Source organism: Temnothorax curvispinosus, unplaced genomic scaffold (assembly GCF_003070985.1).
Source record: "Temnothorax curvispinosus isolate PA1 unplaced genomic scaffold, ASM307098v1 QBEX01008959.1, whole genome shotgun sequence".
Classification (NCBI taxonomy): Eukaryota; Metazoa; Arthropoda; class Insecta; order Hymenoptera; family Formicidae; genus Temnothorax; species Temnothorax curvispinosus.
The window spans coordinates 61,573-80,593 of NW_020218739.1; the positions used below are offsets into that span (position 1 = coordinate 61,573).

At 36.0% G+C, this 19,021-nt stretch overlaps 4 protein-coding genes across 5 annotated transcripts in view; 3 read left to right on the forward strand and 1 right to left on the reverse strand.

Annotated features, from left to right (window-relative positions):
• LOC112458504 overlaps window positions 1–7,349 on the forward strand; it is an 8,597-nt gene extending 1,248 nt beyond the window's left edge. The window contains 12 exon segments of the mRNA XM_025022174.1: window positions 113–247; window positions 748–922; window positions 2,424–2,492; window positions 2,528–2,751; window positions 2,821–2,909; window positions 2,979–3,183; window positions 5,603–5,670; window positions 5,672–5,703; window positions 6,011–6,168; window positions 6,280–6,411; window positions 6,503–6,703; window positions 6,767–7,349. Of these exon segments, the coding sequence (XP_024877942.1) occupies window positions 113–247; window positions 748–922; window positions 2,424–2,492; window positions 2,528–2,751; window positions 2,821–2,909; window positions 2,979–3,183; window positions 5,603–5,670; window positions 5,672–5,703; window positions 6,011–6,168; window positions 6,280–6,411; window positions 6,503–6,703; window positions 6,767–7,152 (1,874 nt within the window). The 3' untranslated portion in view covers window positions 7,153–7,349.
• A 2,065-nt stretch (window positions 7,350–9,414) lies between these two features.
• LOC112458509 lies at window positions 9,415–12,699 on the forward strand. 2 transcript variants are annotated; one of them, XM_025022192.1, is made up of 2 exons: window positions 9,415–9,907; window positions 12,184–12,699. In XM_025022192.1, the coding sequence occupies exons 1-2, from the start codon at window positions 9,592–9,594 to the stop codon at window positions 12,525–12,527; spliced, it is 660 nt and encodes a 219-aa protein (XP_024877960.1). In that variant the 5' UTR covers window positions 9,415–9,591; the 3' UTR covers window positions 12,528–12,699. The 2 variants fall into 2 exon arrangements, with proteins under 2 accessions (XP_024877960.1, XP_024877961.1); XM_025022193.1 differs by having other exon boundaries at window positions 12,187–12,699.
• Window positions 12,700–15,353: 2,654 nt separating this feature from the next.
• LOC112458478 lies at window positions 15,354–16,424 on the forward strand. The gene is made up of 3 exons (XM_025022125.1): window positions 15,354–15,458; window positions 15,566–15,772; window positions 15,927–16,424. Exons 1-3 carry the CDS (start codon window positions 15,354–15,356, stop codon window positions 16,161–16,163), a joined length of 549 nt encoding a protein of 182 aa, XP_024877893.1. The 3' UTR covers window positions 16,164–16,424.
• A 1,635-nt stretch (window positions 16,425–18,059) lies between these two features.
• The window catches only part of LOC112458480, a 6,580-nt gene continuing 5,618 nt past the window's right edge, over window positions 18,060–19,021 (reverse strand). Inside the window, exon 4 of the mRNA XM_025022126.1 lies at window positions 18,060–18,808. Coding sequence (XP_024877894.1) covers window positions 18,272–18,808 — 537 coding nt within the window. The 3' untranslated portion in view covers window positions 18,060–18,271. The remainder of the gene's footprint in view (window positions 18,809–19,021) is intronic.

A 19,021-nucleotide genomic window follows, 5' to 3' on the forward strand; every position in this document is an offset into this window, starting at 1 on the left:
ATATATATATATATATATATATATATATATATATATATATAATTATTTAAAATATGTATCCATTTTAAAATTATAAATAATAATGTTAATAATATTGATATATATTATGCAGAAATTGAAGAAAAGTCTCGCACTTTTGGACACAAAAGAATTCAGTTCATGCTGATGCCGATGATGTATAAAATGGGAGTGATGATGACAATGATGATGGTAATAATAGCGCTCACAGCGAAGGGACTTATTGTAGGTAAGCACCGTTACTTTCATAACGCAATGAAAAATGTTACCCACACAAATGTTTAACAGTCTCGTGGCTACCTGTGGACGGCGTAACCTGCATACATGATTAAGTGATATTGCTGACCCATTTACTGAATATATGAGTTCAGTATTCAAGAGCGTTAGATTCACACGTGAAACTTTTTACTTATCCCAGTATTTCTCATAATTATTGATAAATGATATGACATAAAGAAATGTTTTATTCATTTCTTGTTGATTGATAAATTACTTATTATTCATCATCGTAAATAACAAAATCCTGTCGTAACAGTCATAATCGTAAAATTTATTATTACAATTTTCATTTCGCTCGATAACCGGTTTACTTACTTATCCATCCGTTAAATTTATTGTCGTTGGAATATATTAAGTTTTATAAGATTTTCCAATCCGTAAAATGTGTGCATGGCTTATCTTAACATATACGAAACGGAAGTTTTAATCCCTGCGTTTCACTATTTGCAGGAGTCATATTGCTGGTACTTAAACTGAGCACCTTTCTGACGAAACTTCATTCCGGCTACCACACAACGCAACCATGGCCATCACAACAACCAGTTCACGTACACGTTCACAGCGCTTTTCCCCATGGTCACCCACAAATGTACCAAAGTTGGGCGAGTGCCCCTGCATATGAGGAGCCTTATTACTATAAGGGATAAAATTCATATAAATTACATATATTTCGACCAGGAGATTTTTTACTGAAAAGCCATTAACCAAAAAAAGGTCATAACAAAACGTAATAGCCATCAATAGAAGCTACACTATTTGTATGATTTTAAGACATTTTTTGTCTCCTTGCGTTTATTAATTTATTCAAATAATATTATTAATATCTGACTTTTTATGGCTGTAGATATTAATATTTGCCATGGCATTGCTATTCAGACGCTATTTTTGGAAGCACTTATTCGTGCGAAAAATAAGAATTAAAATGTCAATTTAAAATAGGTCTTTTTACGCTGTGACCGAGTTCTTCGCATATTTTACTGTAAATTAAGCAGATACAGGTATACCAAAGGAATTTTCCTAACTTATAATAATAATTATAAGTTTGCAAAGTATAAAGAGCGAAATTCCTTTTCTAAAGGAAATACAAGTAGCGTTTTATAACGCAATAAATATGTAATTATTTATTGATAATTTATTTATCATAATATAATATTTATTACACATATTATATATGAGATGTACCACACGATGTGCCTTCGTAAAATACGTAAACAAATTGGATAATGTCCTACGCACATCGCATGGCGAATTTAAAAAAGATACATTTATCTCTATTATCATGTTCATCAAATAACAATCATATATAAAATATTAATTTGACCTATAGTTATGTGAAATGCGTATAATGTAGAACTACATTTCCGTACAAAACGAAAAGTATTTATATTTAAGAATTAACTACACACATACCTCATGTTACCAATAAGGATATATTTATAAGGCATTAAATATTATTAGAAATAGATGTTTTTAGAGAAATCTTTTATCCCCCATTCTTAGATTGCTAAAATTAATATATTTATCGACGAGCGGCCAGTGACCGCTGTAGCGAGTGACCACTGAGCGAGCCATATTCATGTTATGTCTGTTCCGCTGTAAATAGCCTTCTCCGGTAAACGAGACCCAGTTTTCCCGGCCTAAGGTAACCTGGCGTGGGGTATCTGAATGAAACAAAAAAGTAAAATATCTCTACTGCGCTTCGCGTAACATCGTGCAGTCTACATGGCAAGCGAACAGGAGAACGACGCGTTATATAGTGTATATCGGAGAGAAGATCAGACGAATAAAAGTTTCTAAAAGAGTTTCATTTGGTATCTTTTCTACGTTAGTGAAATGTTCGTTTAATTAACTGTGAGCGGGTCACGAGTATCACTGATGACACATCATAATAGTGTAATATAGATGCATAGTTATCGTGAAAATGATATCTAGCATCATATAATCTCATGTTTCATACAACATAAAAAAACATAACGTAAGTTATAAAAATATTAAGTAATTTGTAAAATAATTTAACGGTAGTAGCTTTAAATCTTTATTAAATTTATCAAATTTATCAAATGTTTTTGCAGATAATTATAAAAAATATATAGATTTATTATTTTGAGAATTTATCTTAACAACATCGTGTATAAATTTAATAAATATAATCGTCAGCAATACATCTTCTATTTTGGAAGAAAATTTGTAAATAATTCTCGATATATATATTTCAGTCAATAATATAAATCCATTGTAAATTCGAGGACATGAATAGGGCAAAGGTTTTCGTTTGCCATATTATTATCTGGCTAGTAACATCGTCAAAACTGTTAATTGAAGCTGAAGAAAGATGGAACAATTCCCAAATCAGCCTCAGCAAAACTCAAAGCTTGAAAATCTTCCCAGGAATCAAGTTTTGCTTGGCGAACAGTGAAATTAATATTCATGTGAGAGTTCACGACCTACTACGAGGTATTGACAGAATTTAAATTTACTCTGCACTTTTTACCTTTGAGGAAGATTAAGATTTCTCTTCTTTAGAGACGGAAGTGCAAGCAAGAAGCAAGGATAAGAAGAGTCCATTAGAAAGAATGGGATACATGATGCTGATGACGCCATTTATTATGCAGGTTTCTTATTTACTGTTTTCATTAAACATTCCTCCCTAGAAGAAATGATAAAATCCGTCTCTTTTCCAGATACTCTCCCTACCGGGCGCCCTAGCGACCATTAAAATATCACTTTTAAGGAGTATCATGGTGGCGCAATTAGCAATCGCAATAATGATCTACAATTTGATCAGAAGCTCTCAAAACTCGGAAGTTGTAGTCCGTCGACCGCATCATCACGCACACTATCGTCACAGACATCACGATCAACCCGACGACGAGGACGAATGGTTCGGTAGATAAAATACGCGTACGAGTGTGACAATGAGAACAATATATTCTCGTGATGCAGAAGCAATTTTCCAAAGCGATACACTCAAAAGTACGGGGGGCATCTGTGATATCGATCGAGAGCTCGTTTCGTAACGCTCAATGTGCAAAATTAATTTATTAATTTTAAAGTTATTTACATGTTCTTATATATAGAAATTATTAAATTATTTTCTACATATGTTATATATATATTTTTATTTGTGAACAATGTGATTCGCAATAAGAGAAAATATATCATTGATCTCTCGTCGGCTGCGTACTCACCTGTCCGCGTTTTGGCTTGTATTAACCAGAGTGACGGTATCAAGATGTCGGCTGCGGACTGACCCACTTCGGGCCTCCACATAACGGCATTTTGGTCCAGATTCTCACATTTGCGTGCAGACATATCCATTCAGGTTTTCTCATTTCTCTCTCGGTAAATTCGACATCGAAATCGAAATTAGAATTCCACTGTGCTTCTCGGGAAACAAAATCTCTCGACAGCGGAAGCACAAATGGCGTTCTTACACGCGAATAAGAAGAACATACAAGTTGATCGTAACGCAAATATCGGAAGCTTCGTAACGACGAACTGAATCTTCGAGACGTCGATATTCCTGATGCGTATATGTGCCAGAAACCCACCTTCCGCGAGCGATTGGCATTGTTGGTATGCCACGAGGATCGTCGTGTTGAAAATCGACACCTCATCGCAATACAAATCAGATCGGCAGGCCGTTTTCTGGACTACAAAATGCATGATGCACAGTGCATACCCGAGCAAATAAGAATCAAACGTTCGCTTATCGCGAATACTGTTTGAACCGCCTAAACATTACGTGGAAGAATTTAGATCTCTATCGCCGCTTCTACAACAATTCGATATTCCACGAACGAGTGTCTAATACCCAGCCTGTTCCAGATTGCAACGGAAAATCGAACGATTGACGAATACATCAGGTCGGTCTGGAGAAATTTTACTGGGCACGAAGAGTTTGAGTTTCATGACTATAAAGAATCTGATATCTATCAATTGTACAGTTTCAAATTGTCACGAAAATAGAATTTTCTCTCGCAAATGTCGCGTCGACTTAGTTGTAGTGGTATTTGACACTTTCTACATGTCTTACTGTAATACGCGCAATTTTAACTACGCAACGTTCAGGCTTCGTCTCCAAGATTATAGCTCACCGTGATCAGAAGTTTATAACGGTGCTAACTTTCGATCGAATCGTGCGATTTCTAATCTTGTCAAATCCAGTACGTCATATATATTCAGATGAAATTTTCGAGGCACAATTTCCGAATCGACGCGAACGGCCCTGACCTTCATTTTACCGTACTGTCTAATTTACAGGCAAAACTCAGAAAACTTAAAAACAAGAAAATAAATTTCTCCAATAATAAAATCCTCGATATTTTATCGAAGCTACATTTCACGATTTTCTTAACAGATTATTTTAATCGAAGCAAATTAGCTGTAACGAGATTTCCCTAGAATGTGTCATACGCTTTGCACAATGGCGTTAAAAAATGCAAGATTCTGCTGACATTATTCAGTGTCCGATTAGTTGACCTATGCGCATTGAACGCGCATTAATTTATTATAATCCTGCATCGTCCAGCACTCCCAAGAGCGCTCGTTTCTTAACAAGAAACAACCATCGATCTGACAGCGTTAAGTGTGAGAAACTAAAACGAAAGGTCATCTAATAAATACAAGCTTATCGTGATCGATGTAAATGTCTTCACATCCCGAGCTTGTTAATGTCCACCAGAAAGTCACCTGTGTCAGTAACAATTTAAATTAATTTTATGTAATAAATTTTAATTAATTTACAGTTAATAAAATTTAAATAAATTTACGTACGTAAAAAAGAAAGCCTAAATTTTTTTTGTTGATAAATATTAATGTTAATTATTCTCTCACAATGTTAAGTTCAACTTTTAAGATAAAGTGGAATATCTGAGAAAACTGAAAGTTGTGTTAAATACAATAACAAAGAAGTGTACTATGTCCGCACTAAATGACTTGCGTGAAAAATTTAGATAAATATTTATCGTCGGTATTTGTTCTAACCAATCACACAATAACTATCTTATAACTGCATTTCATAATTTTCTATACTGAAGAAAATCTAAACTTTAAGACCGAAACATTTGTAACTGTAATTTTAAATAACTATACCTTACTATACAATATAATTTTTGCTTCACCATCGGTGTTCGCTCGTTTTACTTGCTTTTTATATTTATTTTATCTCTTTGATATCTTGAGAGCTTTAATTTGTATATAAATATTTATCACTTTTCCTAATTTGTGTCACTCGTAACTCAAGTAAAAACGTCGATAAAATTTAATGTTATGTCATAGACAGCAACATGAATATATCTTATAGCGCGGAACGCAATTTACAGCCACGATACATTCGATCCACGACGATCTACGATCATTAATGAACCCCGGCGCAATTACCTCGCAGCCAAGTATGCAAAATGTGTGAAAGCATCTGCCCATCGAGAAAAACGTCAAAGGCCTCCTGATTTTTCCTTCTTGTCCCCTTCACGCTTTTCTCTTCTCCCTCGTTGTCTTCTCTCCGTTAGATCGTTTAATAGATAATTCGCGGAGAGGACGAGAACATTTTTCTTGTTAGTTACGTCACCGCTGCATGCTCGGAGGATTCGCTCGTGCCATCATTCAGTCGCGTGAACTCGAAGCCACAGGGATCTTCGTCAGGGATGTCGTCCTTCGTGGTGAGGATCCAAGGCCGACGGAGGAAAATATACGTTATCACGCGATAAAGCAGACGCGATTTTCAATTACAGAGGAGATGGGGCGATCTTCTGTGCTTGCTGTGCTACCTGGTCACGCAACATCGCACGGTCGCGGACGATAACAGCGTTAACAGGCCTTATGAGTTCTCCTTCAACATAGTCGATTTTCAACATAGATTCGAAAAGAAAGGTATATCGATCGAAAGAAGTGTTGGGCAAGATTTTTATTATTATAGATAAATGAATTACATAATTCTCAAATAACGTGCTTATAAGTGTTTTTGTGTATTTCTTTGTTAAGATGCCGAGGGGCTTATTACCGGGGAATACGGTTTCATCACAGCTGATAGTGTTTATCATGAGACTGGATATAAGACCGACAAAGATGGGGATTTTATTATCACGAGACAGAGGAACCGGAAAATAACAAGTTGTGAGTTATATCTTTATTAAAGTAACAAATCTAAATTTTATGTGTTTTGGTTATTTCAAACATCTGAAACGTTTCGTCTTAACATAATAAGTGGAGGACGCGCAAGAGATATTTAAAGATAGGCCGGAAGCAGCGAAGAAATTAATCGAAGCCGTGATGAAGGCCTGCGGCGGCTGTAAAATACCAATAAAGCATAAGGACGATCAGCCAAAACCTATCAAGATAGTCACAGAGTCGCCGCCGCAGAAAAAGATGGATCCGATATTAAAGCAGATGATGAAGATATTGACAGGTAAGATAAAAAGGAGTCTGTTTGCAGTGAATGAGATAACTATAAATTCACGCTCTTTTACAGCCAACACGTCTGCTAAGAATATCAAGAAAGAAGACATGAAAAACATTACGAAAAGCATGGTGCGGGCTGCAAAGAAGCTGTTGTCCGAGGAAGACAGTCCGAATAAAGTCGCCGTGAGTGATCGAGTTCTGGAAAAAATGGCGAACGATCTGTACTATCAGTTCAACTACACGATAACGTCGCACGGCCATCACGAGGACGGCTATCGCGACGGAAGAAAGAACGGTAGCTATCGATCTCAAAACGAAAACGGTATCGACACGCAGGTGAGGTATCTGTCCAACGAATTCGGGCATCAGCCCAACATCACGTTCGTTCCGCAGATGAAGGCGGCCGACGAGGAGCATGCTCTCAAAGGATACTCGTTTCGTTGGTATTGGTCGTAAATTCGCGATTTCGTGTAATGCCGATTTTATTTTAACCCAGATTTGTTAATCTGAATATGCGAAATATGCTAACACTTATTTAAATAACATGAGCTACGTCTAGAGACTCACAACTTTCGATTTTGAAAACTTATCGTCATTAAGGATAAAATAATTTATCACGCAATTAGCACGAAAATAATTTATCACAAAATGAATCATTCACTATAAAATAAAAATAATTTAAAATATAAATATTTTGATGATCTCGTCTAAAATATCATAAAATAATTTGTTTTTGGAAATGAAATTTTATTCGTCATTTTTTAATTGTCTCTTGGACACGGCTTTTTCTATAATATGCACTTATACAAGTATGATTTAGATTAAGTTATATTACAAATCCGAAATAAATAAAAATATTACGATAAAAAATCTATTTAAATTTACGTTTAATTTCTCACAATTTATTTAAAGCATTGATGAGGACTGTAAAAAATAGGTTTGTGGGCTTTAATTTCCTTTAATTTCTAACGGGAATGAAAACGGTATAAGAGCAAAAATGTAGTCAGACCAGTAAAATTGTGTGGCCAGGCTAATCCACAATTAAAAATATCATTAAATTTGCACGTTTTTTAAATTTTCAATGAAGAAATACTATTGTTCATTACTTTCAGTTCACAAATGTAGTAATAAAAGTGTTGTTTATATGTACATTAGGGTCAAGTATTTGGCACTTGTCGACCAGATGTTTTAGAGATCATTACTAGACTGACTTGAAATTCATATTCGAGAGTAGCAAATACGTGATAAAACTGTCACATAAATAATAACGAGATAACGGTAACGATAGTAAAGCCCACGTTAGTATTTCTGTTCTACAATAGCATGTTACACTTGGTTTGCACGGTTGTCCTTTCAGATATTAGAGAGGATGATTCTTTCCTGAAAAAAATAAAAATTTAAATTATTAAAAACAAACGTACTGAATGGCAGCGCGACGAGACCTTTACGCGAACAAGCTGTATTTCGTTTTATTATGACAGGTTCCATATACGTATGCGCAACTTATCATAATGATATTCGCGCGCGCCACTATGCCTATTACATCGTGTAATTGACGATTAAAAGGCGACGCGAGCAAAATACGGAAAGGGCGAACGTAGTAATCGTACAGTGAAAGGTAAGGCAAAAATTCCCGTATGATTGATGCATAATTCACGAAACCGACGGCTACACGTTCTGAGATCGTGTTAATTAACGGCACAAGAACCCCATTGTGACACGTTGTGACAGTCGAGTTGTCACGCGCGCCGGCACGCGTGACTACGAGGCTTTGAACTTCTAAAAAGCGGATTACTATTCTTATGGTGATCGAACGAACGTTAAGTGATATTTCAATCTTTCCAGTGAAAGGCTTGTAGGCGAAATGGACTTAAACAAACAGTATTATTGCACTTGAAATAATAAATCAAACGGGATAAATAAAAATACATAGAGCGATAAAAAATGTTCGGGGTATATTAGAATAAGAGCTATATTAAACACACATATGTAACTAGCGATTTAAACGTGTTTCGAAGCAACGATTTCACTATGATTTGATATTTCTTTGTTCTTGAAACGATGACAAAAGCCAGAATTGGGTTAACATCGTGTAGCCGATCAAGTGGAATTTTTGTCGTCGGTCTACGTACTGTTAAACGCGTGTGCCAAGTCGCTCGTACGCTACTTTAAAATCGCTGCTACATGTAATTCGAATTCTGTCCAATTTTTTGATCGTCTAAAAAATCAAAAAAATATTTTATAAATTTTTCTAATTAAAAAAGCAGGTGCTGTATGTTGTACTCGCGTTATTTTTATTGTATTTACTTTTAGTCTAAAAAAAATAAAAGTCAGATGACAAAATTAAAAGATACGAACTAGATAATAGAAATACGAAAATAGAAGAGAAATAGAAGTCTCGTGAGATATTACTATGAAAATGAAAGTTGTCGTGATTTCGTTGTTACTCCATGAATGATTTGCCATGTATTAGTGACATATAGAAGAGATCCCACTTTATCGAGTTCGTTTCCATTCAATACATCGCGAACCCGCAATCCCTCTGGGACGATACCGCACGTTTCGTCGTGGCGCCCACAAAAGACCACCACGGTGGAGGGGTACCCGGTAGACTTATATGAAACCAAACCCACTATTGGCGGAAGTTGAGATGGAAGGGACACCAGTCTCATATATGTTCGACCACGCACGCTCCACAACCACTTCGAGCTTGTGACACGCGGTCCAAGGCTACGGTTGACGGTCAAGATCGGAGAAAAAAAAAACGGAACACAAGAGGGTGACGGACGTGGTAGCCAGTCGACCAGGGAAGCTATTGCGCGATTTTCGGTGGTGATAACGGTGCGCCTCGATCGGTGAGGGTCGATATAAATTCGGCGGAAAAGACGGGCAACCATGAGAATAATCGCGCCAGTTTTCTTGGTCCTCGGACTCGCTCTGTACGTTCATTGCGCGGAGGAGAACAAGCCGAAGGAGGATGACATCGGCATTCTGGAGTGTATGTTCACGGACCACGCGGGAAATTGCCTCAGGACAAGACTGGCCCGCGACCTGGACCAGATCGAGTTGGAAATTACCGGGAAGAAAAGCGAGCCGCCGATGAGCGCGGTAGTCGAACAAGCTGGCAATATCATCGCTGAGGTCGTTGATGATCTGCAGGAGAATGGTGCGGAAGAAATCGTAGAAGAGGACGACGCTCAGGACAATATAGGTGAAAATTAGAAATCAGAAAATTAGAATAGCAATATCATCAATGGAAAGGGAGATAATTTTAATATCTTACTATTTCTTATTGACATATTAATTTCTGAATTAATCGCTTTCTTTCCATGCAATCGCTCATTTCGATATTTCTTTTTTTTTCTTTTTTATTGTTGCTTCGCTGATGTCCGACAAGATGTGACTCTTTACTACTTATCCTAAAATAATATAAACTCTTTCTCACTTTTGTACAAACAAGGCCGAGTAGTGTGTCAGCATAATTAAGCTGTCGTAGATCGAGATCGGCGATTTCGCGATTCAGATTTCTAATCGCGATGAGACGGCACGTGGAACACGTGTAAGGTCGTCCACGCACGTCGTATTTTCTTCTGCGTTTCCCGAGAGCCACTGTTGGACAAAGTCGGTTAACTCATTCCGAACTCGTAACTGCTTCCTTTATTGGAGATGTAACGACAGGAAGTCGGTTCATCTGAGTGCCCTGAAAATTACTGTGCCGATTTTCTTCTCCATTACGTACTTTGTTTCCCTATAATAGTTTTTCCGAAACGTATATAGCCATTGTAGTCAATACTTTTAAGTAAAACGAAAAAACGTACATGAAAAGTAATTTTGGTGTAAATATTATCTAGGATAATTAACTTTTCGATTAATTTACGATTACGATTTCCATTTACGATCAACTTTAATATCATGATGTAATATTATGATACAATATTACATCATAATATTATATAAATAATATATCACAAATAGTAACTGCTATCAATGAAGTATCGTAATTATAAATCAATCAACATCGTGAACAGAGGTACCGTTCAATCGGAAGTGGAGTCGCTAAAAAAAGAAATAGTATCGACGTTAGTGAATGGGATCTATGAATGAACGACGTTTAACTGTATCTTAGGCCGGTATTCATAGTCGGTTCTTATTTTAAGACCGTCTTAAGCAATGTCTTAAAATGCTAATACGGCTCTGTGATTGAGATTGTACTTAAGGATGGTCTTAAATATAAGATTCGACTATGGATACCGGCCTTAGATCAATGTAGGAAAGTAAATCGCATTGACAAGGCGAGCGAGTTTCGCGGATTCGGGTAACGTGCATCGCGATCATAAAGGTGAACGAACTTTCTGTTGTTTGCACAACGTTTAACCATCGACTGCATGGGCGTCAATGGAAACGTAAACATTATAGTTAACGTTTCAAAGAGGCAAAGTAAACCGCAAGTTAACGCACGATCGGACCCACAAAGTCCCCGTCTGGGTTACTAGCGAGCTGTTTAAATGTTTTGCACGCAATTGTGCTCGTGTGCGCGTGTCGCCGACGTTGTAACGCAGTTTACGCTAATTTAATGTCACGACTTAGGCAAGTCGACGGTAACGGTATCGCATCACTCGCCATTTTCTTGCCTATTTTTTCCAGCAAAAGTCAACAAACACGAATCATACGTACGGGCGGAAAAAATAAGAGTCGGTCCGCGAACGTTAATTTTAAATTCGTAGGACAAAGAACGTCACGGTTTGATTAGAATCGCTCTAACGAGATATTAATCGTCAGATTTGCCAAAAAAAAGCAAATAAAATCTTAGCTGATGACTGATAACGGTACCGGAAATATATTATCTTCGTTATCTTTTGGAGCGTACAAAAAACTGTACGGTACTCCCGAGTAAATTGCCGACGACAAATTGAATAATTCGACGGGCATTACGCTAATTCGCTATGATTCATATCTATTTAACATTTCGTCGACGGGCAAGCGTGGAATCAATGATAGGAGGTATCAGTGGCATTTCGTGAATCAGTGGATCCATTCCACAGACACCTTGACCGGAAGAGATATTTTTAGGACACGAAAGAGATATTTTTTTTTATATTGCGAGAAAATTTCGCGAAAGCGATCCGTGTGACTCTTTTTAAGAAAGTTGTACCGGTTGCGGATGATTATATGGCGCTTAAGCCAAACGAAATACACTATACGGGTTAAGGTTTGTAGGTCAACTTGCATGGAGATCCTTGCATTACGTTCGCAAGATTGCGTGCTTCGATTAAGATTGTGTCCACACCGAATTTATTTAAAGCAATTTTTGGCTAAAATGCCACTATCGCATTTACAAAAAAAGTGTTATTTCCAACATTCGCTTTCGCAACAGTTGCAATTATCATTCACTTTCACGTTTTACAAAAGTCCTTTCTGCGCGCAGACTCGCAAAAAGGAAATTTTCTCGCAGAAAATTCGTATAATAATACTTGCAATTTTTTTTAGAAGAGGCGAGGAAAAAGAAGTTCAGCAAGAAGAAGCTGAAACATTTGCAGAAAATTCTGGCATTGGTGATGCTGCTGAAAGCGAAATTCAGCCTGTTGCTGCAACTGATAAGCACCCACTTCCAGTTCAAGTTCTTCATCATCGCTGTCATCTCGTTGATACTGAACGCCGCCAGGTTCTGGATAGAGATCAAGAAGAATAATCCTTCCAAGGTTATCTACTACGAGCATGCACAGCATCAGCATCACTACGATCACGATGATCACGAGCATGGTTATTGGGGAAGATCGTCGAACGAAACGCCTCAGGAACTTGCTTACCGCGCTTACATACCCAAGGACTGACATCAAGATCGCATAAATTTGACCGAGGAGACGGTCCTTTTGCGCAAGAAACATCAAAGAAGAATCGAACGATGATACAAATTTCATCGCAAAATGATTATCGTCTCATCGTTCTTTTAATTTTATATAGTTAACAACTTAGACAGGTATTCATAGTCGGTTCTTATTTTAAGACCGGCTTAAGTAATGTCTTAAGATGCTAATACGGCTTTGTAATTGGTTAATGACATCTTCAGATTGTACTTAAGACGGTCTTAAATATAAGAACCGACTATGAATACCGGCTTGAGAGTAAGGAAATATTTGCGACACAACATCGATATTTATACATTGTATAGTATTTATTTATTTAATTTATTGCATCGTGAGCCGGCATAAGTGGGAGATGATACACGATCATCTTGAGTTTCATTTTAATGATGGATGATCGGAGAGATTTCTCTGGCCTCTAATTATCATATATAAAAATACTTTTTAATCGCCTTAAGTCATACCAAAGTTACTTACGAGTACCTGTTCTATATATCTCATTACGAAGAGATTTCTTAGGATCAACTATTTTAATTAAAAGAACATGCTATTACTCGTATCGTGACTCAGCAAATCTTAGACCTAAGTTTAACGTCTCTCTCTCTCTCTCTCTCTCTCTCTCTCTCTCTCTTTCTTTCTCTCTATATATGTTTATATAATAATAGCAGAAAAAAATTATATTTTCTCTACAAAAAATTTACTGCATTCTATAAAAAAACTCAGCAAACCTTAGACCTTAGTTTAACGACTTTCCCCCCCCCCTCTCTCTCTCTCTCTCTCTTTCTCTCTTTAAATGTTTATATAATAATAGTAAAAAAAAATTTTTTTTTTAAATTTTTTTTTGCAAAAGACAATAATAATTTTTAATCGCTACCGTTAATTAATTTCTACGGAAGCGTGTACTAAAATTTTTGTTAATAAATTATACAAGTATACGATTTCTTTCGCGTGTATTTCTTTAAGACACGATTGCAGGGGTTGCGTTTATCGACGAAGGAAAAATCATCTCGTCGTTACGGAGAGAAACTTTGGCGGTTCTGATGCACGAATCGCGTGACCTTCTTCAGTCGCACCGGTGGACCATCCCGAAATCTTTGTATTCCTCGTCATAGCATGACGGATAATGCGACTGGAATCCTTAAAAAGCGGCGATACTTTCAGGGTGTTTCACCTTGCTACTGATCGTTTCAATGATAAACGCACGAGATTTATGCAACGATTGCGGCACATCGATGCGCCATGAACCGCAGGAAGAAGTTTCTTACGAAAGAAACATGTATCCGACATTTTTTTTAGTAAATTTAAAATAAAAAATAAAGAAACGCTATTTATAACGTAAATAAATTTTAGATAAAAGTGTCTGTTAATTTAATTATTAAAAGAAGAGAGAATTATTTAAAAAATTATATTTATATATGAAATAATTTATTGTTTCTTCTTATGATGCACACAACGCTATTGATAATATCTGGATTTTGTGACGTAATCTACATTTATTATTTTTACTTTTCTATAGAATTTTTTTTTACCCATTGACAAATTAATGAAAACATAAAGTCACATCTTGCCTATAAAAAAACTTTTTTGTTAAAGAACTACCGTGTATTTCCTCTAGGAAAACTAATCTGTTCATGCGTATTGTCGATAACCAAAAGCAAGCGTGATTTCGTGATTGGATACATTTATCTCGTTGATATTAAGTATTCACAACCCGAAGAAATGCTGCTGGCGACGCGGCCTTAACGAAGATAAAGCCCGGCCGGGGCTGCCCTCGAATTTCGATGGCCGAATTCGCGCGAAAGACATCCGGCCGTCTTCGATTGGAACGCAGCCAATCATGGAATGGGACTAACGTATCGCGTTTGGGGATAAAATAGGTAACGACGATATATAGAGAACAAGTCCATGAGATCAAAGAGTTACGATCAAAAGCCAGAAATTTGAACTTACCTCCAGCACGTAAGAATTTCGACACATTTGTCAGTCTGAATGTAATTTATATCTGGCCTTCGAATTGCACGTCTCTTTGGCATCCTCATAGACGATTCAGCGCACTTGGCTCCTTTTGAAAATAATCCTTTTCCAGTCGAAGGATCTCTCTGACTGTTAATGTCTTGATAAACTATCAATTGTCGTTAATGTTTCGCAAACAGAATCATTTCATCTAATACGCTTGACACAATTATTCAGAGAAAATTTTCGGAAATTTTGATACAAACGCATGAATGCATTATTTGCAATCACTGCATTGACAAACCGTACCCGAGAATTTAATTACCATGCTCAATTAATTTAACAGCAGATTGAAAATAAGCGAATAAAGTTAATAAATTAATAAGAAGTTACGTTCTTTCAAGTATCATGTGTGTGATTTCCTGCGTCAAAAAAGTCGCCGATCATGCAACAAAGTATTTTTTATGTTTATAAGTATAATATAAATAAAAATTGCCAAATGAGCACATCATCAAGCCGTAAGCAGCGGCATTTGCATCGGGCCTTCGAGGATGATGTGGACGTCTGGCGATGGTCATTGGCAGACCAAACGTGATGGATTTACTGATTCAAATGTACCGAGAATCGGCCATTCATACAATATTCAAGATCTTTTCGCGCAGGTCACTATATAACACCCTTCTGCGAAATTCACATCATCAGTCTTCTCAAGATCCCCGAACACAAAACTACAATCAAACGTCAGCTTTACCGAGGAACCAACCGCAGTGACAAAGGACCACCAGCGCGCTCGAGGAGATAACATAGGAAGACACGCGTATTCCGCGATATCTCATTAAAATCATGACGCGAGAGAAGCTCGTCGCCGCGTTACTTCTCGGTCTACTCGCGATAGCTCTGAGTTTGCCTCAACAGCCGAAATCCAAGAGGCCTACTCCAGTATTCAAGGTCCTTAGAGACGTCGATATTTCTACATTCTTTTTCACCGGCGAATGCTTCACGGATTATCGCGTGCGCGATTCATGATAATCGAATTTTTCAATCAAATTTTCCAGCAATCTAAAACTGGTGCCTTGCTGCTTCCCGACAACGCAACGCTTATTCGCGAGAATATCGTCGATACATTTTCGTGCAAGGACAGAATTTACGGTTATTATGCCGACATGGAGAACGAGTGCCAAGTGTTTCACGTGTGCATGCCGCAAACAAGGAGCTCGATTAGATGGAGCTTCATTTGTCCCGCCGAAACAGTTTTCAATCAGGTGAACTAATATTTCATACGATAACATTTGACTCTGTATGTCAACGTATTTTTGAAACAAAAAAATATTAAGGGATGCTTTGATATTAAATACAGTGACAATTTATTTTTTGCTTGGTTTAAATCAGAGATATAATATTCTGATTTACTTACAGGCGACATTCGTATGCACACAAACGGAAAGCTCGATACCATGCGAGGAATCGGAAAAATATTACTCTCTAAACGAGAACATTGGAAAAGAAGTGGAGGAGGAGGAAGAGGCAGATCAGGACCGAGGGAAGAAAAATGCGACGAAGATTTTGAAACCTGAAGTGGAAACGTTGTCGAAAAAGTCATCCCCGAAAACTTCGAGATTGCTAAATCGAGAGAAGTTACTTCAGCTTTATTAAAAGTTGACGTTTTTTAATCGGCTTATTAAAAAAAAATAGCGTTATAAAATGTGATGACTATTATGATTAGCCAAACTCAATTAAAGTATAAAAGAAATTTTAGCTTGCCCCGGTCAAGGATGACTAAACGCTCATTTAGAGTTTAAGTTAATCGCTTATCCCTTATAAACTTATCTCGTAAGAACCTTCATAATGGCAGATAATGCGTAGAACTAAAATTTAAATTATTGTCACACAATTATTTTACAATGTAAAATATATCATTTCACATAATTACGATGTGTGTAAAATAAAACTCTGTACAGTACTAATAAAATACGAATAAAATACAAATCGTATATTACGTAACTATGTGCAAAAATATACTAAACGTTCATACATGTAATTAATATTATTCATCGAATAAAATAAAAGATACTGGGAGGAAAGTTGAATTTCTTTTCACAGTGACAATTTCTTTTCACTTGTTGCATTCATTTAGATATATATTCCAAGAAAAAGTTAACACAACATGTGTGTAATAATTATTATTAAAGAAGGGTATTATACAATACGTTGAGGTAAAAATCATGTAAATATTGTTTATGACTAATAATATATAAGTACAGGCGAAATATACATCTAATACTGATTAGCTAACTGCTAAAGCGCACGATACAAGGAGAAACTTTACACGATTGTCCCAAGCCTAAAATGTGTAAACATCGTGTCGCGATAATCTTGCAAACGTGAAGAAAAAAAATCAAAATAAGAACTTATTAGATGAGCAATATATACACGACAATAAAGAGGTGTTGTTGGCAAATCTAACTATTTACAACAATTGATATGTATCGATATTGGTCTTTCATGAACTTAATATAAAACAACTTAAAAAAATATAAAAAATGCATTAAATAACAATAAATTCTCTGTTACTATTATAGGTTTCGTTAATGTTATGATTAGATGATAGATTTAGACATAGAGTAATAAACTTAAACTAGAAACATACATGCACACGTAAGACAGCTAGAAATAGATCCAAAACCATCGTCCGATTCGTCAATCATCATAAAATTTTCATGAAATCGCACAAGTCGCGACGCGTGAAATATCATCCACAACTCTTGCGTTTCATCGTTTTTCTATTCGATATCTTTGGATAACTAGCTATCATGTCTCGGATAGTCGAGACCTATTTAACTTTTCGTAATGCCGATAAAATAATAAAACAAACAACAATTATACAAACACACATATTTATATAACAACACTCAGATGATGAATATGTTTTTCATTTTCGAATTGCCGCACCAATTCGTAACGCATACACAGATGCAATTTTGAATATTAAATAAATGAATCGAAATCATCGATTTGTATTAAAAAGGAACTATGTATATTTCATATGCATATCTCTATGAGATGGAAAATTGTCTCTTTTCAGAAATATGACATAAAATATGCTGCATCCGCGATATTAATAAAAAAAAATATTTATTTACTAGTAAATAATTATTTACTAGTAAATAGTGTAATATCGAGTAATATATAATTGTATCTGCAACTATTTACATAAACTTATGTATCAATTTTATTATTTATATAGCATGTATGTTTACTAAATGCATTCCAATTAATCTATTTCCATACAAACAAAATATGTTAAATTTTCTTTTTATGTCAGAGTAATTATTCCATTGTAAAAAAAATATATTTCTCTAACTTTAATTTTAAACAAAACTATGAAATATCTAGAGAATTAAAAGTCTCTGATTGAATATATAAATAAATCTCTTTGTCGTGACAAAAATGCGATGATAACTTTTGAAAATCTAATTGTAAAACTACACTTTCTACCCTGTATTGTCCTTTTAAAAAATATATTATTTAAGGTATATAATAATAATCTAATTTACATCGCATTATATAGAATACGAAATCGTATATTTCGAAGTAAGTTTTCGAAATATACGCAAATTCATCACTTTCAAGCTTTTTTATTTCTTCGTGCAAATCCCTTCTAAAAAATTTTCCCTTTTCTTAAATTTTTCTAATTAAAACTTTATATCTATTTATGTCTTAATCTATAACTTAATCTAATAAATAACAATAGATTTTGGAAGTTACGCTTCGGAGTCCATCGTAAGGTCCGCTTCGATTTCCTCGGGACTCCTCAGGTCGATCGCAAATCTCTTTCTGGCGGTGTTGTTCGTGGTGATTCCGGTCAGCTTCTCCTGAGCCTTTACGGCTTTAGAATAATTCTCAAAAGCTGCAGCAAGGGCGTATGTCAATTGCCTCGCGTAGTACTTCGATTCGCAAACGAAACCGTGACATTCGAACGGTGACATTCTCCTGAAGTTCTCCGTCTCACGAACGACGATCATAGAAAAAACCCTGGTGTAAACGAGATCCTGTACTCCGTAGGAGATCGTCTCAATAGGATACATTCTGGATAAATTTGCATCCTGCTTCCTCTTGTCCAGCGGCAGCAAGGCAACTCCCTCCTGGGAAACTACCAGTTTTATAAGAGGAAGCATTGTGTTAGTCGGCAAAGCTTTTGCGGCCGAGACCATATTATCGACGGGTCTTCTCGTGTGCTTGATGCCCCAGAGACCTCTTGCATCATGGGACCCCAAATATTTCACCTGAAAACGGCCTGCCTAAATAGTCTTGAATACGTAACGGATCTCCTAAAGATTCTTGAACAAAACTTCGAAATCTTAACGACGCGTCCTTCATTTAACATCTTAATTCTGAAGAAATTGTACAGAATAGATTATTTAATTTTATTTCATTTTTAATTTAAAGTTTTATTTTATTTTATCTTAAATATTAGAAACACTAATTAATAAGGTAATTTTTTAATTTAATTC